The 23847-nt window shown below is 46.5% G+C and overlaps 1 protein-coding gene across 4 annotated transcripts in view; it reads left to right on the forward strand.

The window, feature by feature from the left end:
• GNAS (GNAS complex locus) overlaps positions 1 to 23847 on the forward strand; it is an 812652-nt gene that overhangs the window by 731383 nt on the left and 57422 nt on the right. For all 4 annotated transcript variants that reach the window (XM_085619449.1, XM_085619450.1, XM_085619451.1 and 1 more), the window contains one exon: positions 9857 to 9911. In XM_085619449.1, the coding sequence (XP_085475575.1) occupies positions 9857 to 9911 (55 nt within the window). The remainder of the gene's footprint in view (positions 1 to 9856; positions 9912 to 23847) is intronic.

Here is a 23847-nt window from a genome sequence, read left to right on the forward strand (position 1 = left end):
TACAAATTGTCTTTATAAGATGAGACGATAAAATAATTAAGTTTAAATACAGAGAAGAATATACTAGTTTCAGATGAATGCATGTGCATTTGAACAGAATATCATCATCATCATAAGGCTTTATTCGGAGCTTAAAAACAAAGTCCATAAAAGCACATACGTTTACATTACATATCAATAATCAATAAAAACCATGGTAGAAAATACAATACAGAATACACGGTTAAAAGACAATTAAAAAACCATACTAGTCCTTGCCTTAATAGCTTGAAGAAGGAAGGTAGCGGACGTGTGTTATACTATCTATAAATGCCAATAAAGAAAGTTTTCAAAAAAAAAAAGAAGGAAGGTAGCGGTAAAAAAACAAACGTCAGGGTGGGGCATGTTAAAAAGCAACTTCATGGTATCGTGTACATATCTGACTCCATACTTCATGAAGATAGGTTTTAAAAAGGCTGAACGAAAGTTACCGTAAAGTTTGCACAGCAATAGAAAGTGCATAGTGCTTTGTGCTGAAGTATTGTCGCATGGGCACGGACTAGTCGGATGTTTTTTGTTGCAGGGGAAGGCCACCAGGTGGTGCACGATCCCGAACCTTAGTCTCGTTAAGACGAACTGGTGGGAAGCTCTGGTGACATAACTTGGATACGGTTGATAGCCCACAGTCTCACAATATCTTCCGTAGAGCATACATGTGGTAAGGTTGCCACAGTCCCTCCCCCGCCTCTCTGACTTATAGCTCATGAAGGCAGCCTTCATCTCGGATTTAGACAGACTAGAAGCAACATAGCTATCCTCTCCTATATCGGTACCATAAATCTCTAAAAAACCTTTGATGACCAATTTAATCCAAGGAATCTTTAAATGGTTATCAGTAGAAAGACAATCTCTTATGATGGCTCTATTTAAAGAAGTCTCTTCCTTCGACCAAATAGCACGCCACAACATTAATGGTCTTAGGGCAATCAGATCAGAAAGATGTTGAATCCCAAGCTCTCTGTGCACCAGGTCGTTAGAGGCTGATTTGGGCAGACACAGGAGTCTCTTTAAAAAGAGGTTTTCCTCCACTTGTAGGCTCCCTGCCGTGGCGTGTCCCCAAACCCCAGCACCGTAGAGGACGATGGAAAGGCATCTCATTTGATAGATTTTTAACATGTTTTTAATCCGTTTGTCCCCTAATTTGGTGGCAAACTTGAACACCCCATGGGCGCATTTCGCCATCTTGGCCCGGACATTGATAAGCTCGCTAGTCCAGCTACAGTTCTTAGAAAATGTGATGCCAAGATAGCTAAAGGAATCCACCGTTTGCACCTTGTGCCAATCGATAAAATAGGAATGGGGTTTTCTTCGCCCCGTTACACATTCCATAATGTAAGTTTTGGATTTATTAATCAACAACTTTCTATTCTTGATGAACAGCGAAAACCTGTCCATCAGGCGTTGTAGACCTATGGGGGTCCTGGACAAGATCACGGCATCGTCCGCATAGAGTAATACAGGGACGTTAAAATCATTAATTTTAGGGGCATCTGCCGCAATCGTCTTTAAGACAAAATCAACTTCATTAATAAAAAGGGTAAAGAGTAGGGGGGCAAGAACGCACCCTTGTCTTATGCCACGCCTGATCTTAGACTTTGGGGTGCGCTCCCCACCCGGTCCATAACGGACACTGGTGCTTAGATTGGCATAGTCGGGCCAGAAAATAGACAATGCCCTCAGGTGCCCCAATTTCTAACAACTTAGTCCATAAAATGCTATGATCCACCATGTCGAAGGCACTGCTCAGATCTGCAAAGCAGAGATAGAGAGAGCCATTCTTAGCCTGCGTATATTTCCCAATTAAGAGTTCAAGGTTAAGACATTGTTCAATAGTCCCTCGTCCCTTTCTAAAGCCATATTGGCAATTGGCCAGAATGCTTTTGGATTCTGCCCACTCTTCCAGCCTAACCAAAAGCACCCTGCTCATTATTTTCACTGAGGAATCAAGCAAGGAAATTGGGCGATAATTCTTCACATCCCCCTGTCTCCCTTCCTATAGATAGGAATAATAATGGATTCCTCCCAAGTAGGTGGGACACCCTTACATATAGCAGCATTAAAAACGTTAGTTAACAACGGGCCCCACAAATCGGTACTAATTTATACACATCGATGGGCACCCCGTCAGGCCCCTGGGCCTTCCCACCATTGCTTGAGGTAATATTTCCCTGGACTTCCACGATGGAAATGTCCAGAGGGACGATAGGCCAACAGTCTTATTGCACACCTATCGGTCTATCCGAATCAAAAATCGAAGAGAAGTGGGTAACCCAGTTTTCCACACTGTTAGCTGTCAATTCGGGCATCTTATCGTCCTTTAAAAACGGACAGTTAACTGTGGCCCAAAATAAAGAGGAGTCCGAAGTTACGGCTGCCTGGTCTAATTTATCCCAGGCCTCTTGTCTTAATTCGGTCTTCCTACGTTTGACTGCAGCCTGATAGGTGGATCTAAGCTCCCTAACCACACTATTATCTCTTGGTTTGGCTGCCAATGCCGCTTTGAGCCCCTTGAGTGCGATAGTACTTGCGTGATCAAACCACCCCTTTTGTTGATGTGACTTGCCCTTACCAAATTTGGTGAATTTACTGTTGATTGTGAGATTGATGTTGATAAAATTACACACAGTTTCATCGGTAACCTCCTCACTCTCTAGAATGGTAGTGACTTCTGTTAAGCAACTATTAACAATAGAATTTGACATTAAGTCCGCTTTGTCCCCTTTCCATCTAATTCTGGTTCCATTAGGTCGGTGCGGCTCTATGTTAGCAATGGTACAAATTTTGTGGACATGTTTCTCCTTCCAAAGTATGGCCTCAATAGTGATGCAATTGTGATCACTAAGCAAATTATCCACGACCACAGGGGCCATACACCACGGGCTAAGGCTGGAGGACATGCAAATAAAATCTATTACAGTATTTGCATTCCTACCCGTGAACGTGGGAATGATTTCTCCAGAAGCATTTTTCGCATTTACCAAAATTTCCAAATCATAGGTGGCCAAGATCTTATTCAACGAGTCCCCATAAAGATTGTGGGGGAAATGAAGATCAACGTCCCCAAAACAATTAGTAACTCCACAGACCCTTTGGTCGGAAAGGGAACACGCTGCAGTGTTAAAATCCCCCACCCAGATAAAGTCGAAATCAACATCAAACCCCATTGTAATGTCAGCCAAAGCGGTCTCAAGTGCAGACACTACCTGATGCCTAGTACTGTCAAATATATTATTATAAAAATTAATTAAAAGAATATTTCTACCTCGCTCCTGATAAAGCCATAAGATCTGGGAGTGGACCCCAACCAATACATGTTTTTTAACGATAATAGGAAGTTCCACAGAAATCAGTACCAGGAGCCCTCCCTTAGCCCTACCTGAAGGGGAGGCCACAGCTGGTAATTGATATGAAGCAAAACCATTGTAATTAATTGGGTCCTTACACCATGTTTCTTGGAAACAAATTATATTAAAAACATTAATGAACTCAAGCCAGCCCAGGCAGGCATCCTTTGACGATAATCCTGCAACATTCCAGCTGGCGATTGAACATGTCCGAGGGTTAAAGCTTTTAATGGGCATGTTGGTCAAGGAAATTGGGCTACTATGACCATGAGATACGTTCTTGGGGGAGGGATCCATACCCTGGCCATCAAAGACCGACCTCGCATCTCTAAAACCTCTAGAGTCGATATCTGTGTACCCCGAATCCCCTAGTTCCGTCAAAACAGATTCCAGTAAATCATTGGAGTCAAGACCACTCAGAGATTGGAATCTGTTAGAAGTGGCGATTTTAAAACCAGTGTACAGATTCAAACCTCTATCCCCTCCCCTGGTAAGATCAGCATTAGGCTGATTATTTAGGTGCCTATAAAAATAACCTAAGGGACGAAGAGAGATCCCTTGATCTCGATAGGGAATTGAAGTAACTCTTAGCAAGGCGGTGGTGGCGAGTTGTGGGTTTCTAAAATTAACAACGATGCAGTCGCCACTACAATTCTTGCGTGAGCTGCCTATCCAGTTGATTCTTCTAGTACTTAGGATCTCATCTGCTAAAGCTACTGGGAAACCACACTCCCGGTGAAGCCAAGCCACGGTCTTGTTCTTCAGGGAGTCATGAGATTCTCTATGATTGTTATTGTGTCCAGGTCCTCTAACTGGAGGGACGTTAGTTAAGACTGCCACAAAAGGTGCACAGTCTGGTGGTAAATCAAACTGTGGGTTAACAGAACTTTTGGTTTTCCCTGTACTAAGTCCTACCTGAATCCCTGAGGCTGAGTCGGATAAAGGGTTTCGATCGGTTGTCTGCGGGGGGTTAGATGCAATAGTTACCATCTCATTAAGGCCCCCGGGAGATGGCTTGGGTGTATTAGACATAGCCGTAGGTATAACCTTACCAGAGATCTTAGAGGTTACTTTGCTACCTCCAGGATCCTTGTCCTTGACTTGGGGACCTATACTCGTGTTAATTTGTGATCCCAAAAGACCTCCCAATCTGACTACTTCGGTAGTGATCATATCAAGTTTGATCAATAAAGGTTTAACAATCTGATCAAACTTAGCGTCTATAGTTCTGATTAGGAAGTCTAATTGCTCGCTGTCTATTATGACCGAGGTGCTATCCTGTGCTAATTTGGGGTCACAGACAGCGCTAATCAATGGGGGATCTACTCTCTTATTTATTTAAGCGACTCCCCCCCCCCCCCCCCCCCCCCCCCCCAGCTTTAATTGGACATTCTTACTGTTATTCTTACATGAACGCAGTACTCTCTGAGATCTCGGGGCCGTCGGGCATTGTATCGGTGGATCTAGAGTGGCGGCCTGACTAGATTCTAGGTCTATACTAAGAGCGGTCTTGATCTGTGAGCGCCGCCGAGATTGAACTATCCGGGTGGTTAGGGTTATAACTAACATCCTGAAGAGGGGTAGACCAGGAGATACATGGATTGGGTAAAGGAGGAGTTGGGTCAAGAGGACCCCCCCGTCCCAGGGACTTTCGCCGTTCTTGATTAATTTTATCCACCATCTTGACCAGATAATTGTCCAAAGTGGCTGTCACTGGGGCATTTTTAACTTTGGACATTATAAATCTAACCAGTTGACCGTAGTCAGCTAGTAGTCTAAATCGACAAAGTTGGAAAACAGAAATCCTAACAGTGGCATGAAACACAATCCCACTTCCCCTCTTTCTCTGTTGGCTTTCCAGTGAAAATCACAATGTTAAAGTCGCAGTAGGAGGAATAAAATCTTGTTACGGCAACCTGTGTAGTCGAACTCCTTAAATCAACACGCCAAGTCCAGGGCCCAGCCCAGCCTCCTCCTGCCCCGGACTGTCACAGACTGTCCGCCCTTTGTCCGGGGTTCGTCCAGCCACGTCCCGCGAAGCGGCCAGTGATGATGTATTATGGGGGCGTGAGCCAATAGGCGGGTGGGCGGGCCGCAGCACAGCTGGTGGGGCGCACGGACTCCTGGGCACTGGAGTCCCGTGTGACGACCTTCCCCCTCTGCAGCTCCTTATCAGCAACACAGCCAAGGGCACGGCCCCTCCTGAGGCAGTAGCAGCTCCAAAAGCAGACTGCCCCCAAAGACGAAGCGGGACAGAATAAAACAAGCATTGGCATAGCAATAGGTCTCGCCTTTGGGACCTTGTGTGTAGCCATGCAACAGTTGATGTGGTTGCACCAAGTATATTGTGCTGCATACCTAAATACAAAAGCGAGACCTATTGGCTATGTCAATGCTTATATACCATAACTATGTTTCTAAACACAACTACAAAGTAATGAAATGTCTGCTACTGAAAATTCTTGTTGTAGCCTTTTTGCTTAAAAACCAAATTGCCCATTCTTCTACAACTGTGTATTCCTTGTCCATGAGGTACAGTGCCAGTGATGAGGGAGGTGTGTGTATTCAGGGGGAGACATTGTGGGATCTGTGCACAACTGATGTCTCCTTCACACTGCCCTGACACTACATCTAAAACGTCCCACTTATATTTCTATGTTGCGGTTGTGATATCCCGGACCAATCCACAAACTAATTTTTCAAGTTGGAATGAGCCCTTTTCTCCGTACAGGAAAGATAGGAAAGATGGAAAACATGGGAGATGGGGATGACTAGAGGAGTGTTTGAAAACATAAATAAAGCTGACTTTTCGGTTCCCTGCTGCGACTCCCACTCTCTAAGGTGAATACTGGGATCTGGCTCTCAACAGTCGTCTCCTATCCATTCCTAGATGGCATGGGCAGGACGTCAGGACCAATCAGACACTGCACCGTGTTCATGATCCTGATCAATTACTGCTGGGCATCTCTTTCCAGGAAATACCCTAAAGGAGGGGAGGGATTCGATGCACGCAGTCATACATCGCAGAAGAGACTGGATGAGGCCTCACACAGGTTCGACGTGTGTGCGTCAGCTGTTTATAGGCAGATGTGAAAGGAGAGCTGCTTAGGCAGTAGACACCTCTCTCATGGGAACAGGTAAAAAGGCATCTACCCACTGATGCATGAGTGAGTTGACACCAACCATCAGTCTGCCCATCACCTGGCGATAAGGCAGTAGCCTCCGTCCATTGTAGGTGGAGGTACACCTTGAATGTACCTCCTGTTCAGCAGAGGCTCGTATCTGCTGGCTAAATAATAAAAAGATACAGGAAGCATCTCCAAGTGGTGTCTGAGATGAGAGGCTACTGGGTAAGGAAATATATGTAGACTGTCACAGTGAGTACCCATGACAGACCAAAGTCATACTGACCCGATAAAAAGCATCCAGTTTTATCTGACAATAATACACTCGTTTGCATTGCCGACGTAAGCCTGAAGTTCCTCATCAGTATCATTTTATATCACTGGTGGGTCATACTTACATCTCCAACGTATTTCTGTTCTAATTTTTCCTGTTTTGCTTTGGCCAAGACATTTGAAACCATTTGCTAATTTACTTTCAACTAAACAACTAAGAATTTGTAGCCACAGCAGCCATGGGTAAAGCTGAGAAATCATCATGCAACGTATCAAGTGGTGGCATCTATGGCTTTTGACTTCGCAAGACCGATGCACACTGTTGAACAGAACTTCCATGTCCAGGCGTTTCCAGGCGTGATTTACCACTGACCAAGATGAGGGGCTTTAATCAGCTGTGGCAGAGAGAGAGTACACAATCTGAAAAGTGGGTGATGCTCCTGACCGTCTCTTTAAAGTAGGCGATGCACATCACCTTCTTCCTGTGGGTTGGCATAATCTTGTGTAGGGGAAGGCATTTCGGTTGAAGGTGTTGGAATAGTGGGAGTTTACATTTGTGACTGTCTATGGACTAACTACGTGAATTTCCAAAAATGTCCTACTTTTTTAAATTGCGGGAGAAACAGTATGCAAAAAAAATGTTTTGTGGGGATAAATAGTGAATTGGTCGTTATTTGACTTTTTCCATCAAAGTATTTTGTTGAAAAAAAAGTTGTGAAAAGAGGAGCATTTTACCAGAGCCTTAATTAAAAGCGAAATTCATAATTTCGCAATTTTAATGAAATTGCAACATTACCAAGTTAATCTTGTAACACAAAAGAAATTACGGCCTGACTTAAGTTACTGCAGTACATCTGGCTGATTTCCTTAGGTGCATTTTTAGTAACGTTAGATATGTAGCACAGTAATTGGCAGCGATCAACAACCCACAAACTTGTTTAGGAGGAGACGGTTGACAAGGGAGGGCGAGGATGAGACAGGCAGGGGAGAGAGAGAGAGTAGAGAAATGTAAACAAGCGCGCGCGGCCACGCTAATTAGAAACAGATGGCCCCTGCGCGCCGCTACTCGCTCCCGCAAGATGGATGCCGCCACGCGCACGAGTGTTAGGAAAGTGCAGACCGATTCCAAAAGGTCATCTCCTAGCTGCGCATGTGCGCTGTGCTAGGCTCGACCTAAAAAACAAGTCTATTAAAGTAGTTCTGAGTAATTTCACGAACTCTTAATGAAATCCCGTGTTTACAAAGTTGTAGCAATGCTGTTTTGTTTTTTTTGTCTTTATAAAAAGTTGCGATCTGCTGAAGCAGTAGGCCTTACCTATTTTGTGATGAGATGGATCCGGACTAGCTCTTTAGATAACCTAGATCTTGTTAAGGCCACCAAACGTTTCATGAGTTGTCCCTGCATAAACGTAACCAAAATACTGTAATCTCACTACAGCTAATTGCTCTTGGCAATCTGGTACAGTATTAGCAACCCCTCCTCCCTGCGGTGATAGAACTTCCACCCCATGCGGCGACAGAACTGCAGAACTTCCACACCGTGCGGCGATAGAACCGCATAACAATACACATCTGGTTGGCACGTCACGTAACATAGGGTCGCCCTTCCTTTAAAATAGGTTTTCATTACTGATGTACCTAACTTGTGCATTAAATATTTTTTGTAAGTGCTTGTCAAAGATTACTCTAAAAGCATTATTTTTAAGCTAAGTATTTTGTACTGAAATCTGAGATAATTGTGCAAGGGTGAGGTATTGTTCTAAACCTGCAAAGTTTTTTGGTTTTTTTTCCTTCGGAGAAGTATTTTAAAATGTTAATTTGATTTAGTTCTTTTAGAGTTTTATAAAGCACTGTCTCCTTTCAGAGTGAGGAAAGTTTGGGAAATAAGCAATATTGTGCACTTGAATGTGTCATTATTCACTCTGGCGAGGTAGAAGTTGCAACTTTTTTGATACATAAAAATCGGTTGCAGGCAAGTTTGAAAAGTTGCATTTCCAACAGTTCTCTTAATTGTGTAGTTTGATTTGGCTGTCGTATTTGGGTTCAAATCACGCCATACCCTAGGACCTTGATCTTCCAAGGATCTGCCTCTCTAGTTGATAATTCCTTTGAAGGATTGTTGCACAGAGGAGTCATTGATCATAGGTTCTTTTAGGGTTGTGGAAACGTGAAATATCTGGTACAGATTAAGGTAATTTCGCAGATAAATGTAAACAAATTTTGTAAATGAATGTTCATATTGAAACTGTGTGCCCTATCAAACAAGCACTGGCAAAGTCGATTGGTCTCGCCTATTTGAAAGCTATTGGCTTTGTCAATATTTTTTAGTCAAGTTGTATAGCAGTGTGGCTTCTGGTAGGAGTGGCTTATAGTTAGTGGCGTAGAGGAGAGTGGCATTGTGTGGTGTGGCGTAGAACAGCCTTCTGTGGTGTTGATTGCACAGAGTGGAGTAGAGTGGTGCAGTTGTGGGTGTGAGTAACTAAAGAAGTCGATAGAAAATGCAGATCAGGTGAAAGCAACATAACTAAGAAGTGGTATACCAACGTTGTCAGCAGGAAAGCACATTGCATGTGCAGGAATAATACCAAAACATTTATTAAAAAAAGTGTTTTGCAAAAAGATGAGGAAGAACAAAGATAATCGAAGCTCCAGGTACGCAAGAAAGGAAGAGAAGCCTACCGTAGCTAAGTAATCAAAGGATTGCAAAAGAGGGACAACAAAAACAACTAATAGTATGCTTTAGGCCTGTTGTAAGCCGCAAAATAGTAAACAGTTTGTCATGCGCTATGTGTACGCAAGACTGAAAGATGGGGGGGGGGGACATTGTACCGTACCAGGGGAATTCTTGGCAACAAAAAACTAGAGTTCCCATTTAACTTCTTAGTAATGTATAATTCTGTGTTATTTAGGAAAAATAATATATTGTTGTGCTTAGTAATTTGTTTTCGTAAGTATTAACCAGAACAGTAATTGTACTAAAAGGTTTATGACTGGTGTTTTGGTACCTTTAGTGCTTAATGTGAATTTTTTGATGTTTGATCTGTTACTTACACGGGTTTCCTCTGTCTTTCACAGTTTTCTTGACAAGATAGACATAGTCAAGCAAAACGACTACACCCCTTCTGACCAGGTGAGAACCTTCACTTTAAACAAAATCCAAGCTAATAAGTTTTCTTTTGATTTGTTAATGTGGTACAGTAGCCTTACAAAGTGACCAGATCGTTGCCTGTGAAGCTTGAAATGGCAGACTCCACTAAATGTGCACATGCATAGTCCTGTTTTCTGTTGCCCTTGTATGACTCCTTGCAACTCTATTACCTGTGTGGAGTTAGAATTCAAATGTTGGATTTGTTTTTTCATTTGCATGTATTTAAGGTGTGATGTTTGTTTTTTACGGAGCACTTTACTGTTTTTTCCTCATTTTCCGTTTTGGATCCATCATATATTCACATGTTCGAATCATTCTCTCATTAGATGAGACATCTCAGATTTGCTTTAATCATCAATATTCGCATGCATTCATTGAATATAGTAGCCAATTCCACCAATTGTTTAGGACTGAACTTCAGCCAGCGCTGCGTTGTGCTCTAAATGCCACCCCGGCACCACTCACCCCTCTAGGCCCACCATAACTCTGATTATCTTCCGCACGTCGTATGTATAGGAATGCTAGTGAGGAGATGTAGCCATTTCTGCAAGCATAAACAGTTAGAGAGAACTGTTCTTATCTGTTACCTGCTGCTTTCTTGCCCAGGTAAGAGGTACTAAGTTTGTGTCTTTTTCCCTGATGGTCCTCCTTTCTGTTCCTAGCTGTAGCTCTGGTACTCTCTCTGGACTCCGTTACCTGGATGCGGTCCAGGCGAACCAGCTTACTGCTGGTTATGGATCAAAGAGGATTGCCCAAGTTCAGTCATTTGTTGCATAACCCAGTGAATGGAAGAATAGACTTGTTTAGGCCCTAGGAGACTTTTTGTCTTTGGAACAGGAGAGGAGTTATGTAGAAGCACCCCTCCAAAAGATCTTGAGGACTCTCCTACAGGGGATTAACGGAGGAACGTTTCCAAACTAACCAGATTTCCTTCTTGGATCTTATGTGCTTCCATTGCACCACAGCCAAGACTGCCAGAACTCTGAATCTGCCTTTGCCACATAAATATACAATGGCACTCTTGTCAACATACTCATCCAGACTGGCCTACGTTAATGAATGATAGACTAATGAGCACCTCATGTTGATTAGAAAACCTTCACCAAAAGTGCATTACCTGTTCTGACAATGAGAAGCACCCTTCCAAGTATACTCGCATTGACAACCTCATTTAAGATCTCTCCTTCAACCAACCCCTTGTCAACAAATTGATAGTCCAAGGATGCTGCTGAACATACCACCATGATTAACCCGTTCGATGCGCCCGTCGGCCAACGGCTGTCGCGAGCACTACCTCCGTAGTGCTGCGCATGTCCGTTGGCCGACGCGGTCCTGCCCGCGCAAGAATTTACCCGCACCGCGGCAGATTTTTCGCCGCGGTTAACAGGTTAAGGACCGTTATCCACATCTGTCAACAGCAAAGACGAAGACAATACTGTTGCCTGCAAATAAAGCGTTTCAGTTTCCATGAAGCAGTCTTTATTGACCATTTCACTGATTGCATGGTGGTATCCGCACACTCACCATTGCATATAGACGTGTTGATCAGAACTCCTATATAAGTTTTCACAATCACAATTCCAATAGACTTGTATAGATTTTAGACAATGTGGATATTAAAATAGAGAATGCTGGCTCTATAACTTGAAAGCCTATCTGTCCAAACATGTCTTGTTCTTTTTAAGGGTCTTCTTTTAGCAAAGCAAATTTTACCCTTGTGTCCGCTGTCTAGGCTGAGTTTTGGATAAACCATTTTCTTCCTAAATTTGTTTACTTCCTTTATCCATGCATTTTCTAAAACGTCTCCCTTTCTGTCTGCTGTCTTTGTCATGTTCATGCACCTTTCTTCTAAAGCCATAATGTAAGCCTTCTCTGCAGGTTGTATTAAGTGTGTTATTATTGTAAGCTTTTGCACTATCTACAGTTAAGTGGGGAAATCAGTAATACCAAGCCATATCCATTATTTTTGGTTGTGGGTGCAAATTTATGCTCTCTATTAAAGGCACTCTAGATAGTACTAGATCATAATTTGAGTAAAAATATTCATACTGTCCTCATCTATAAACTAATGAAAGCAGAATATTACAAGAGACTTTGTAAGACAAAGGGATGTGATATCTGACTTCTTCAGAAACAGAAGTCGGAAAGTCTACACAAAAATAGCAATCCTTAACATCTAAAGCATTACTGTATTCTTGCACTAGTCTAGAGTACACATTAGTCGAGTCATCTTCTTTCGTATAACGCACAAATGTTTTAGTAAAGATACTATCCCTAAAGTTTTGTATACTTGTATTTGTGACGTTGGTACTAGGGGGGGCTCTAATGTAGGGGTTAGGTAAAATCCTATTAATGCTATTGTTACTGTTATTATGAAAACAATACACATGATACATTTACACTCATTTCTTATGCAACACATTGTTCTTAAGGCAGTACTTTGTTAATTTCCTGTAGAGGATTAGAAGACAATCTTCTTTTTGTTGTTGTTGTTGTTAGTTTTCTTGTTAGTGCAGTTCCCTAATACCCAATCCTTAACCCTACTCCGTGTGCTTGTAAATGGTTATCCCAATTCTTCTGTAACTGTGTTCTCGGCCCTAGGTTAGTCTTCTGTAAAACGCATAATTAAAATAATAAACATCTAATAGGGAGTTCACAATTGTTTGTTCTTTTTGCACCAAGTTCGTTTTTGCTTTTTCAATTGATTTTCATATATCAATGTGTCTATTACTTTCAAGGCAGTTCAGCAGTTAAGGATTCACGTTGCACAGATCTTCCAAAGACACATTCAATGCTGCATTTATGTAGTAAGACCATTCAGGTGCAGAATACCTTTGGTAGGGTATTCAAGCTCTCCTACATCTCCTTACAACTTGATGATTTGGATCAAGAGAGCTTTCGTCTTCTGTCTCACTCATTTTAGGCACTAATACTGGAAACCGTGCTATTGATGAGCTTCTCCTTAGTCTCACTTTTCCAAGACTCCTTGGCCCTCTGACGCTGTATTCTTTTTTTTTCCCCAGAGCTTTTTCCTTATTCGGGATCTAGTTCTTCTCCTTGTTTGATTTCACAAATATTCTCAACATGCGATACTACTTTGCGTTATTTCAGGCACTTGTACTGGTCTTCTATTTAGTTCATTTTCACCCCTTTCTTCTCCTTGCACATCAGCTGGTGCGGCAGTTCTAGATGGTCTCTCAACTGATAGTGCAGCAACTAGTGCTCTTCACTCCAGATCATAGACCAAAGACGATTCCTTTGAATTACTCACGCTCCTAGTGTGTGGGACATGTATGGAATTCCAGCACATTTAACAGCAGAGTTAGTTGTCAGTATGATTTGTAAGGATCTTTCCATCTGGGTTCAAGGCAAGTCTTCAGAACGTGCTTCTTGATCACGACCCAGTCACCAGGGCTGAGGTTGTGGCACTGTTCTTGATGAGGGTTTCGTGTAGCAGCTGACACCTGATGAGACCGAACGAACCACATCAGTGAGTGTCTTGCATAGTTCAAAATCATATCATCTGTGATGTTCACTAGGGCATTTGCAGGCACAGCTGGTTGTCTCATTGCCTTTCCCATCAGAATTTCATGCGGGGATAATCCTATCTTCTTGCTTGGAATATTTCGGACACTCATCCACATCAATTGTGAAGCATCTGGCCATTTCAGTGAAGTTAAAGCACAAACCTTTGCCAATCTGGACTTAAGTGTTTCGTTCATTTGCTCAACTATGCCTGACGCTTCTGGTCTGGAACTACAACATAGTTTCTGTTCAATCTGTTGTGCAGCAGTTAGCATGTTTATCACTTCATTGTTGAAGTGTGTTCCTCTATCTGGCTCAAAAGGTCTGGCATCATGAGTCTCTGTATGATCACCCATTAAAAACAGCTTGGCTACAGACTTATTTCTTCTCGTTGGGTAAGCTTCCACCCATCTTAATAATACACAAATGATTACTAGGATATATCTCAACCCTAAAATCCATCTGTAGTCTGTTAATAGGGCCATATCATTTCCCTATGTGTGTGCTTCTAACGTGTGTTTTCTTTCCTACGTTTAGCTGTTAACATGTGACACACCTTCTGCTATTTTCATCAGCAGTCATTCGGAAACTAGGATTAAACCAACTCTGTTGAAACAGTCTCGCCATTGCATCTCTTCCTAAACGTGTGTATCCATGGTACTGTTGTCATTGTAAACAACAATCTATCAGGCAACCCTGGTCTTCCATCAGCTGAAATCCATATGTCCTTTGCATTCTTTATACAACCTGATCTGATCCACCCATTTCTCTCTGCATCAGACACATTTTATTGGTTCTTCCCAAGTATCAGTTTTGCAGCGTGAATCTTTCTGGATTCACTATGCTGTGCATTATTCCGCGATCTGGTGGTTGGGTCCGGATTCGTAGTCTTTTTTTTTTTTGTTTTTTTGTAGCCCAGGTGGGCGTCGACGTCCCACCATTTGGTGCACCTCTCGTGACGTCGTCGTGCTTCCTGCGGAAGTCCCACCTTTGGGGCGCCATCTTCAGATTCTTTTTTCCGCCGTTGGGTCTGGATCGTCATCTGGAAGCTCCAGGACTTCAATCGAAGAAAGAAGAAGAAAAAGCGAGTTTCGTCGATAAATAACTACGAAGAGATCACAGGAGAGGAAGATATTACATCCGGAGCACGAAGAAGGAAGAGTTCCACCTTTTTCTTCGACGCCCTTGGAGAATGCGCACTCAGAGGCCCTGAGCGCAATGGACAAGACGCCATTCAAATTCTGCCCTAACTGCCACCACAAGTTCACGCAGAAGGACCAGCATCCGGTCTGCAATCTCTGCCTACCGGTCGACCACCTGAGCAAGGACTGCAACGCCTGCTCTGCCTTCGCGCTGAAGACGCTCCGGGTGAGAGAACGTCAGAGAAGAGCCAACGTCAACATGGAGGGCAAGGGTAAGGCCCCGTCTCTCTACGATCTGGGCCTCTCCACAGACGACGAGGACAACGTCGCCGAGGGACCCGAAATCTTCACGGTTGTAGAGACCGACAAGAAAACTCAAGACGAGGTAAGAGTCGTCGAGTTCAAAACACCCGAAAATCCCTCGAAAACCCGAGGGTGACTCGAGGAAATCTGAGTCAAAGTCCACAAAGGGAGCTCCGGCGCCGAAAGTTTCGACGACCAAGGGTGGAGCCATGGACAAGAGGCCGAGCGGATCCTTCGAAAAGGACTCCCTGGTGCCGAAAGACGCCGAAAGGCTCAGTTCGTCGAAGACAACCCATGAAACGGGGCGCTCGACGCAGAAAGACAAGCCAGCGTCGACGCAAGCGCCGTCGAAGAGGCCCGCGGTCGACGCCGAAAGCATCTCCGAGATGGAGAAAAAGAAGAGGCGGCTCGAGGCCGAAATGGAGAGCATCCTTTAGAGGAAGAAGGAGTTTGATGCCAAAATGAAGGAATTCAAAATTCCAACGGCTCCGCCGACGGACGTCGTCGAAATCGAGGAGCCGAACGACTTCGACACCGAGGGGCTGCCGAGAGATCTCGAAGAGGAAGATGAGACCTATTATGAGGGCGAAGCCGAGGAAGACGACCAGCAGTCGTTCTACAGCTCGGCACCATCAACCAGCCACGAGATAGAATGGCAGGATCTCGACACCGAAACCCCGAAGAGGCCGTGGACACGTACCCTTCGAGGCCCTCACCGCCCGACGACATCGGGGTGTACAATATGGTGGTCAGGAGCGCAGCAACAGCCTTTGGCGTGAAACTGGACGAGGAGAGGCCAAAAGCCGATGTCCTCCTCGAGACCCTGCTCCCCATCCAGACGAGGAGCCAATTCCTTCCCATGCTACAAAGTGTAATGAATCAGGGAAGAGAGGCCTTTAAGGAACCAGCGACTTGCCGTTCGATCACGTCCAGGACGGAGAAGAAATATAAGCACTCTTCTCTGGACCCCCCTTACATCAAGGGTACTATCACGGCCGACTCCATCATAGCTTCCACGGCCAGGAGAAGGGCCAACGTGCCAGCGACTTCGGGGCCACCACCCGATAAAGAAAACAGGAGGATAGACCTCACAGGAAGAAAGGTCGAGAGGAACGCCGCAATGCACTGGCGCATGGCGAATTCCAATGCGCTTCTCAATAGACACCAGTACCAGCACTGGGACGAGATGGGGGAGCTAGTAAAACACCTCCCCGAAGAGTACCGCCAAAGAGCCTCCCACCTGGTGGAAGAAGGTAAAAACATCGCCAACACTTGCATTAAGACAGCGTTGGATGGGGCCGAGACTTCGGCCAGACTAATGGCCATAGGGGTCACCGAGCGAAGACATGCATGGCTAAGAATCTCTGGATTCAAACAGGAGGTGCAGAACAACATTCTCAGCACCCCCTTCAACGGGGAAACACTGTTCGGAGCAACAGTAGACGAGAAACTCACCCAGCTGAAAAAAGAGAACGAGACGGCGAGGTCCATGGGGGGCCTACAGCTCAGGGGGATGAGGAGAGGCAATCCCTCTAGGAGACCCTACGGTCGGGGAGGAAGCCAGCAGGGAGCGTTGCACAAGACGTTCCAGCAAGGTCAGCAGGGGGATAGTCACGGACAACAAGGTCAACAGAAACAAAACTGGCAGTACCAACCTCGGGGCCAGTCCTTTCGCGGGAGAGGGAACGGACGTGGCCAGAGGAGAAGAGGGGGTGACCAACCCTCATCCAAGTGACTCGGCACGCAGGAGGACGCCCACCCACGAAATGCAGTAACATCAGGGGGGAGAGTAGACTCAAAAGACTACGAGCATCCAACGCCTGTAGGCGGAAGACTGAGTCTCTACCTTCAGGAGTGGCGACGTATAACCACAGACAAGTGGATACTGAACGTCATGCAATACGGATACTGCGTGGATTTGGAGAAAAGACCTCCAAACAGAAAACCAAAAAGAAGGCAGCGCTCGGGTCAAGAGCTTGCCCTATTCAGAGAAGAAGCTATGAAACTACTAGAAAAAAGAGCCATAGAGGCAGTGCCGTACAGAGAACGGAACAAGGGGGTCTACTCGAACTACTTCGTGGTACCGAAAGTAGATGGAAACCTCAGACCCATCCTGGACCTGCGGTACCTAAACAAATTCATCAGAACGCAGAAGTTCAAAATGACTTCGCTGCAGGAGGTGCTGCCCCAAATAAGGGACGGGGACTTCATGGCCACGGTGGACCTCAAGGATGCCTACCTGCACATTCCAATAAACAGAAGACACAAGGGTCTCCTAAGGTTCAACATCAACCAGGAGCATTACCAGTTCACAACCCTGGCCTTCGGGCTAAAATCAGCGCCAAGGGTTTTTACGAAATGCCTGTCGGCAGTCGCAGCACACCTGCGAAGGGAGGGGATTCATGTCTACCCCTACCTAGACGACTGGCTGGTCAAAGCAGACACACGTGAGAAGTGCGAGAGACACGCAGCACGCGTGACAGACACTCTGACGAACCTGGGGTTCTCGATACACTGGGGGAAGTCATCGCTGAAACCAGAGCAGGTGAAGATTTTCCTGGGAGCAAAAATCAACACCCTAAACAGCACAGTGGTGCCCAGCGACAGGAGAACAGATGCCCTGCTGAAGGAGATGCGTCTCTACCAGAAGGGGCGAGCTCTGACAGTGAGGTCAGTGAGCAAGATCATGGGGATGATGGCGTCGTGTATCCAGCTGGTGCCGAATGTACGCCTGCACATGAGACCATTCCAAGAATGGCTACAACAGCAATGGTCACAAGCAAGCGGGAGTTGGGAGGATCTAGTGGTTGTTACGCACGCAGTGCAGGAGGAGATGACTTGGTGGAACAGAGACAACATGACAGCAGGGAAGAGCCTGACTCCACCAAACCCAACAATGACCATTACCACGGACGCATCTCAAAAGGGATGTGGAGCACACATGGACAATCTCAGAGTGAGGGGTCTGTGGGCTCCAGCAGATGCGGTACGCCATATCAATTACCTCGAATTGAAAACCATCCTGCTAGCCCTGAAGGCATTCCAGAGGCACCTGTACAACCAGAGAGTGTTGATTCAAACGGAAAACACCACGGCCATGTTTTATATAAAAAAACAGGGTGGGACTCAGTCGTTCCCCCTTTCCACTCTGGCGCAGGAGATTTGGAGGTGGGCCATACCTCTCAAGATAGACCTGCTAGCGATTCACCTACCAGGGAAGGACAATGTGGAGGCAGACTGGCTAAGCAGGCAGACCTCGGCTTCACACGAGTGGGAGCTCAATGGGCACGAAACGCAGAAGCTTTTCCGGAAATGGTGAACCCCCACAATAGACCTGTTTGCAACACGCCAGAATGCAAAATGCCGAAGCTTCACGTCCAGGCAACCAGATCAGCAATCTCAAGGGAATGCCCTATGGATAAGCTGGTGAAGGACATTTGCCTACGCTTTTCCGCCGATACCACTGTTACACCGGGTGCTCGAGAAATGCAGAACCAGCAACATGACACTGATCCTGGTGGCACCTCAGTGGGCAAGGCAGACTTGGTTCTCCCAAATTCTAGAAATGGCGCAAGGGAATCCACACAGATTCACAAGAAGAAAGGACCTGCTCTCCATGCAGAACGGAGAGGTTCTACATCCAGAGCCAGAAAGCCTCAGCCTGGCGGCATGGCTCCTGAGGAGTTAGTTTGCGGAACTTAGATTGCCTCCAAGCACTATGCGAGTGCTGCGTGAGGCAAGGAGACCAACTACGCGCAAATGCTATAGTGCAAAGTGGAAAAGATTTACAATATGGTGTGGCAAAAAAGGCCTGCAGAATAAAAATGACAAAGGACTCAACAGTGCTGAGATACCTCATGCACCTTCTGAAAAGTAACCTTTGCTCCTCCTCCCTAAGGGTACACCTAGCGGCGATAGTAGCCTACACAAGAGGGGAGAAGGGTGGAAGTTTCTTTACATCGCAGGTAGTAAAGAGATTCATGGAAGGAGCGAAACGAATCGCACCCCCTAAAAGGTTACCGCCGCCGGCATGGAACCTCAACGTGGTACTGACGGAGCTTATGAAAGCACCATTTGAACCCATGCACAAGGCATCAATGCAAATGTTGACTATGAAAACGGCATTTCTGGTAGCCATAACCTCGCTACGCAGGGTGAGCGAGCTGCAAGCTCTAACGCTACAAGAGCCCTACATACAGATACACAAGGACAGGGTTGTCCTGAGAACGAACCCGCACTTCATGCCTAAAGTCGTGTCGGCGTTCCATTTGAACCAGAGTATTCAGATACCGAGTTTCTTTCAGAGCCCAACTTCAAACGCAGAAAGAGCTCTACACACTCTAGACGCTAGGAGAGCGGTGATGCACTACATTGAGAGGACCAAGGAGCACAGAAAAACTCAGCAGCTCTTTGTGTCCTTTGCATCAAGCTTCATGGGGAGACCAGTGACAAAGAGCACCATTGCTAGATGGATTGCACTAACTATACAGTTTTGCCACAAACAGGCAGGACCGGAGCTAACGGAGGGGCCTCGAGCACACTCCACAAGGAAGAAAGGGGCAACCATTGCCTTTCTGGCAAACACGCCCATTCAGGACATATGCCTGGCGGCAACATGGGCTTCGGTGCACACGTTCACCAAGCACTACTGCGTGGACATACAGATGAACAAGGAAGCACAAGTAGGACAGAAGGTGCTTCAACACATATTCAACGACCAACGCTCATCTACCACCCAGCCGCCACAAGGATAACAAACCGCTACAAAGTCTATGCACAGCATAGTGAATCCAGAAAGATTCACGCTGCAAAACGAATAGTTTCTTACCTGTCGGTGTAGTTTTGCAGCTTGAAGATCTTTCTGGATTCACTAGCGAACCCACCCACCTCCGCCAGGAAGATGAGGCTGGAGGAAGAGGGGGAAAACAAGAAAGTACAGAAGGAATGAAATACTACAGAAAAGTGGACATATAATTTAATCATTCGCCTAGGGTTTTACAAAAAAAAAAAAAAGAGAGAGGAAAAAAGAACCCGAAGATGGCGCTCCAAAGGTGGGACTTCCACAGGAAGCACGACGACGTCCCGAGAGGTGCACCAAATGGTGGGACGTCGACGCCCACCTGGGCTACAAAAAAACAAAAGAAAGACTACGAATCCGGACCCAACCACCAGATCGCGGAATAATGCACAGCATAGTGAATCCAGAAAGATCTTCAAGCTGCAAAACTACACCGACAGGTAAGAAACTATTCGTTATTCCCATCATCATTGCAAAGGCACTTTCTCAGATTTGTATATGAAACCTCCATTAAATGTACATGCTAGCAGTGCACAATACCTAGCTACGGAGTCAGCGTATCTGTCTATCTGTTGCCCATCACTGCCTGTTTGATGTCCTGGACCATTTTACAACAGCAATTTCACTAGGTAACTGCAAAACCTTGAGCAAATCCTTCAAATTTTGCCCATTGCGGATTGGACTTCCTGTGGAAGTAAGAACACCTCTTTGCAACCATAATTGCCCAAAATCATGAACTACGCAAAAGCCATACTTGGCTATCAGTAAAGATGGCTACTTTCATTTATGCAGTTAGACTGCATGCTCGAGTAAAGGCAATCAATTCGGCAACTTGTTCGGAGAAAACAGATTGAAGCCAGGAATCTTCGATCACATCATTTGTCGAACACACTGCACATGCTGCTCTTAATGTGCCTTCATTTCCTCTTAGGCATGAACCATTAACAAATAGGACATGATCGGACTCATTTAGTGGTTCATCCTTATTATCAGGTCTTGACTTTGTGCATAGTCCAGTGACACTTGGGCAATTATGATCAAACACTTCACATTTATCATTTTGATCAATTACAGGTATCAAGGTAGAAACGTTCAAAACATTGCAATGTTCAATATCTTCCGACGCAAGCAAACTCTGCGAATGTTAGGGAAGTCTAATATGGGTTAGGTACTGAATTTTTTGTCTTAATTAGCAATAATTCCACCAAGTGTGGAACCATGCCTATTAAAGAATGTATTTGAAAGAGACGATTAGTTATAGATTCCTTACCTTCGACTTACCCCCAGGCGTCAGACTGGATCTGGGGAATGTTTTCATCAGCAGTACCCCTGCACGTTGAAAGGTGGCGTCGGTCGGCTCCGCGTTCGTCGTTGGCGTTGTGGTAGCCGGGGTGATGTCATGGTAGTTACTTATACTCGGCCCTCGCACGCTGACGTCAGTTCTTTCTTTTTCCGTGCCAGCTCAGTGCAGATCCGGAGAGAGCGGTACCTCCAGTCAGTGTTTGACTGACTTTTTGCCGACATTTGTCAACATCGTTTTTGAGTCTTCGACTCCTGGTGCCCATCAGGGATACCCGGTTTCAAGGCTTGCAGTTCCTGCTGACTGTTGATGTCGGTGACGTATCGGCACCACGTGTGCCTGTTCTGTCTGGAACCAGACCATGACTCCAAGTCGTGTTTCGACTGCTGGACCATGAACCCAAAGTCTTTGCGGGAACGGTACCACTCGAGGTCCCGGTTGAGTGGGAGGTCGAGGGACCGGTTACGGAGCCACCACCACCACCACCAATCCTCTTCCAAGTCTTCGCACTCCTCCGGTAGGTCGAAGCACAAGAAGAAGTCGAAGAAGCATTGTCGCTCTTCGACTCCTCCCCATCCGTCGGCCGAGGTGACGAGGGATGCAGGTGGTGCCCCTCCTGCTGCTCCGCATGCAGATCCCAATGGGTCAACTCCGGGTTTCCTTCCCTTCCTGGACCCTGTGCGACCCCTGCCCAGCTTCGGCGTTTCAACGAGGCGATGCATGCCACCTTTGGACAGCCCGACTCTGCCGGCGCGCCTTCAGGCCCCGCAGACTCGGCTGGGGGCCCTGGGCCTTCGATGCTGGCGGCTTCGGCCCGGCACCACAGGGTCCCCTTAGATCCTGGCCTGGATCCGGATCAGCGCCGGTCAACCTGACTACGCTGCCCCCGGTGCCGACTCAACCTGCACCACATCCGAAGCCTCCGCCGGTTCTGTCCCAGCTGGCATCGAACCTGGCCTCCACCACGATGTGGACGCTGAGCCAGACCGACACCGGTGCCGATGGGTACTTTTGTTCCCTTGGGCCAGCAAGTGGGCCAGTCCACCACAGCCCGCTCTGCAGCAGCCTCCAAACCCTCCTAGTCTGACCTTACAGGGCCACCAGTCGCCAGTGGGCGGCAGGATTCGCCATCACCTCCCCACTGGCGCACCATCACGTCAGACCGGTGGGTTTTGCAGATAGTCCGAAGGGGCTACTCCCTCCTCTTCCAGACTACCCCTCAATCCATGCCACCTCAGCACCATCGCATGTCGGAGGATCATCTGGCCCTTCTCCAACAAGAAGTTTTAAAACTCTTTGCCAAGTGAGCCATCGAGCGAGTTCCTGCCCCAGATGTAGGTCGTGGTTGCTATTCCCACTACTTTCTGGTGCCCAGGAAGGACAAAGACCTGTGTCTTATCTTGGATCTCAGGAACGTCAACCGCTTCCTCCGGAGTCACACTTGACTCCCTCTTAGAAGCTCCTTGTAATCGGAGCAGTTCTGGACAGAACGCAGTTTTGGGTTTATCCTCCCGAGCAGCGAGTCCAGGATATTCGGGCGATGATTCCGATCTTTCAGCCTTTATCCCAGGTTTCGGTCAGAATGACCCTGAGGCTGCTGGGCCTCATGGCCTCCTGCATCCTGCTGGTAGATCATGCCAGGGGGCATATGCGGACTCAGCAGTGGGACCTAAAGTTCCAGTGGGCACAGCATCAGGGGAATCTGTCCGATTGCGTTCAGATCTCGGAGGGCACTGCACGTCATTTGCAGTGGTGGCTAACGAATCAGGATTGGGTCAATGGCAGATCCCTTTCCCTTCCCCAACCGGAATACAGGGTGGTGACGGATGCATCACTTCTAGGGTGGGGCGGCCAAATGGGGAGAGTCTGAGATCAGAGGCCTCTGGTCTCTGGCGGAGTTCATGCTCCACATCAACCATCTGGAGCTTCGGGAGATCTGTTTTGCACTGAAAGCATTCCTTCCCTCTGTCCGAGGAAGAGTATTGTAGGTGTTCACGGACAACACCACTGCCATGTGGTACTGCAACAAACAGCGCGGGGTGGGGTCATGGACCCTATGTCCGCCTCTGGACATGGCTGGAACATCAGGGCATATCCCTGGTGGTTTAACACCTGGCAGGTTCAGTGAACGCCAGGGCGGATGAACCCAGCTGCAGGTGCATGATGGATCACGAATGGCATCTTCACTCGGAGGTATCGCAAGGTCTCTTTCAGCAGTGGGGAGAACCTTGGTTAGATCTATTCGCCACCAAAGAGAATGCGCAGTGTCAGCAATTCTGTGTTTTGGAATTTCCAAGGCGGCACTCGATAGGCGACGCTTTTCGTCGCTAGTGGAGTTGCGGTCTTCTATAAGCCTTTCCGCCTATACCACTTCTGTCCGGAGTGCTGAAGAAGATCACACGCGACTGGACCCAAGTTATCCTTGTGGCTCCGGATTGTGCTTGAAGAGTCTGGTATCCCGAGCTGATACACATGGCCATTGATCCTCCGATCCGACTACCCCTTCGGAAGGATCTTCTGTCGCAGCAACAGGGGACGGTCCTCCGCCCAAACCTGTCCAGCCTCCACCTCCTTGCGTGGAGATTAAGCGGCGGCAGTTGACGGCTTTCGACCTTCCTCCCGAAGTCTGTGATGTTATCTTGGCAGCCTGGCGTCCCTCCACTAAGACGATACACGCCTGCAGATGCAACAAATTTGTGGCATGGTGCGCAGCAAATGCTGTGGATCCCCTTTCTGCCCCTCTTTCTGAGGTTCTCTTGTTCCTCCTTTCTTTGGCCCAGCAGGGCTCTACTCTGGGCACTCTTAAGGGCTATCTCTCAGCCATTTCAGCCTTTCTTAGGCTTCCTGATC

This window comes from Triturus cristatus, chromosome 7 (genome assembly GCF_964204655.1).
Source record: "Triturus cristatus chromosome 7, aTriCri1.1, whole genome shotgun sequence".
NCBI lineage: Eukaryota > Metazoa > Chordata > Amphibia > Caudata > Salamandridae > Triturus > Triturus cristatus.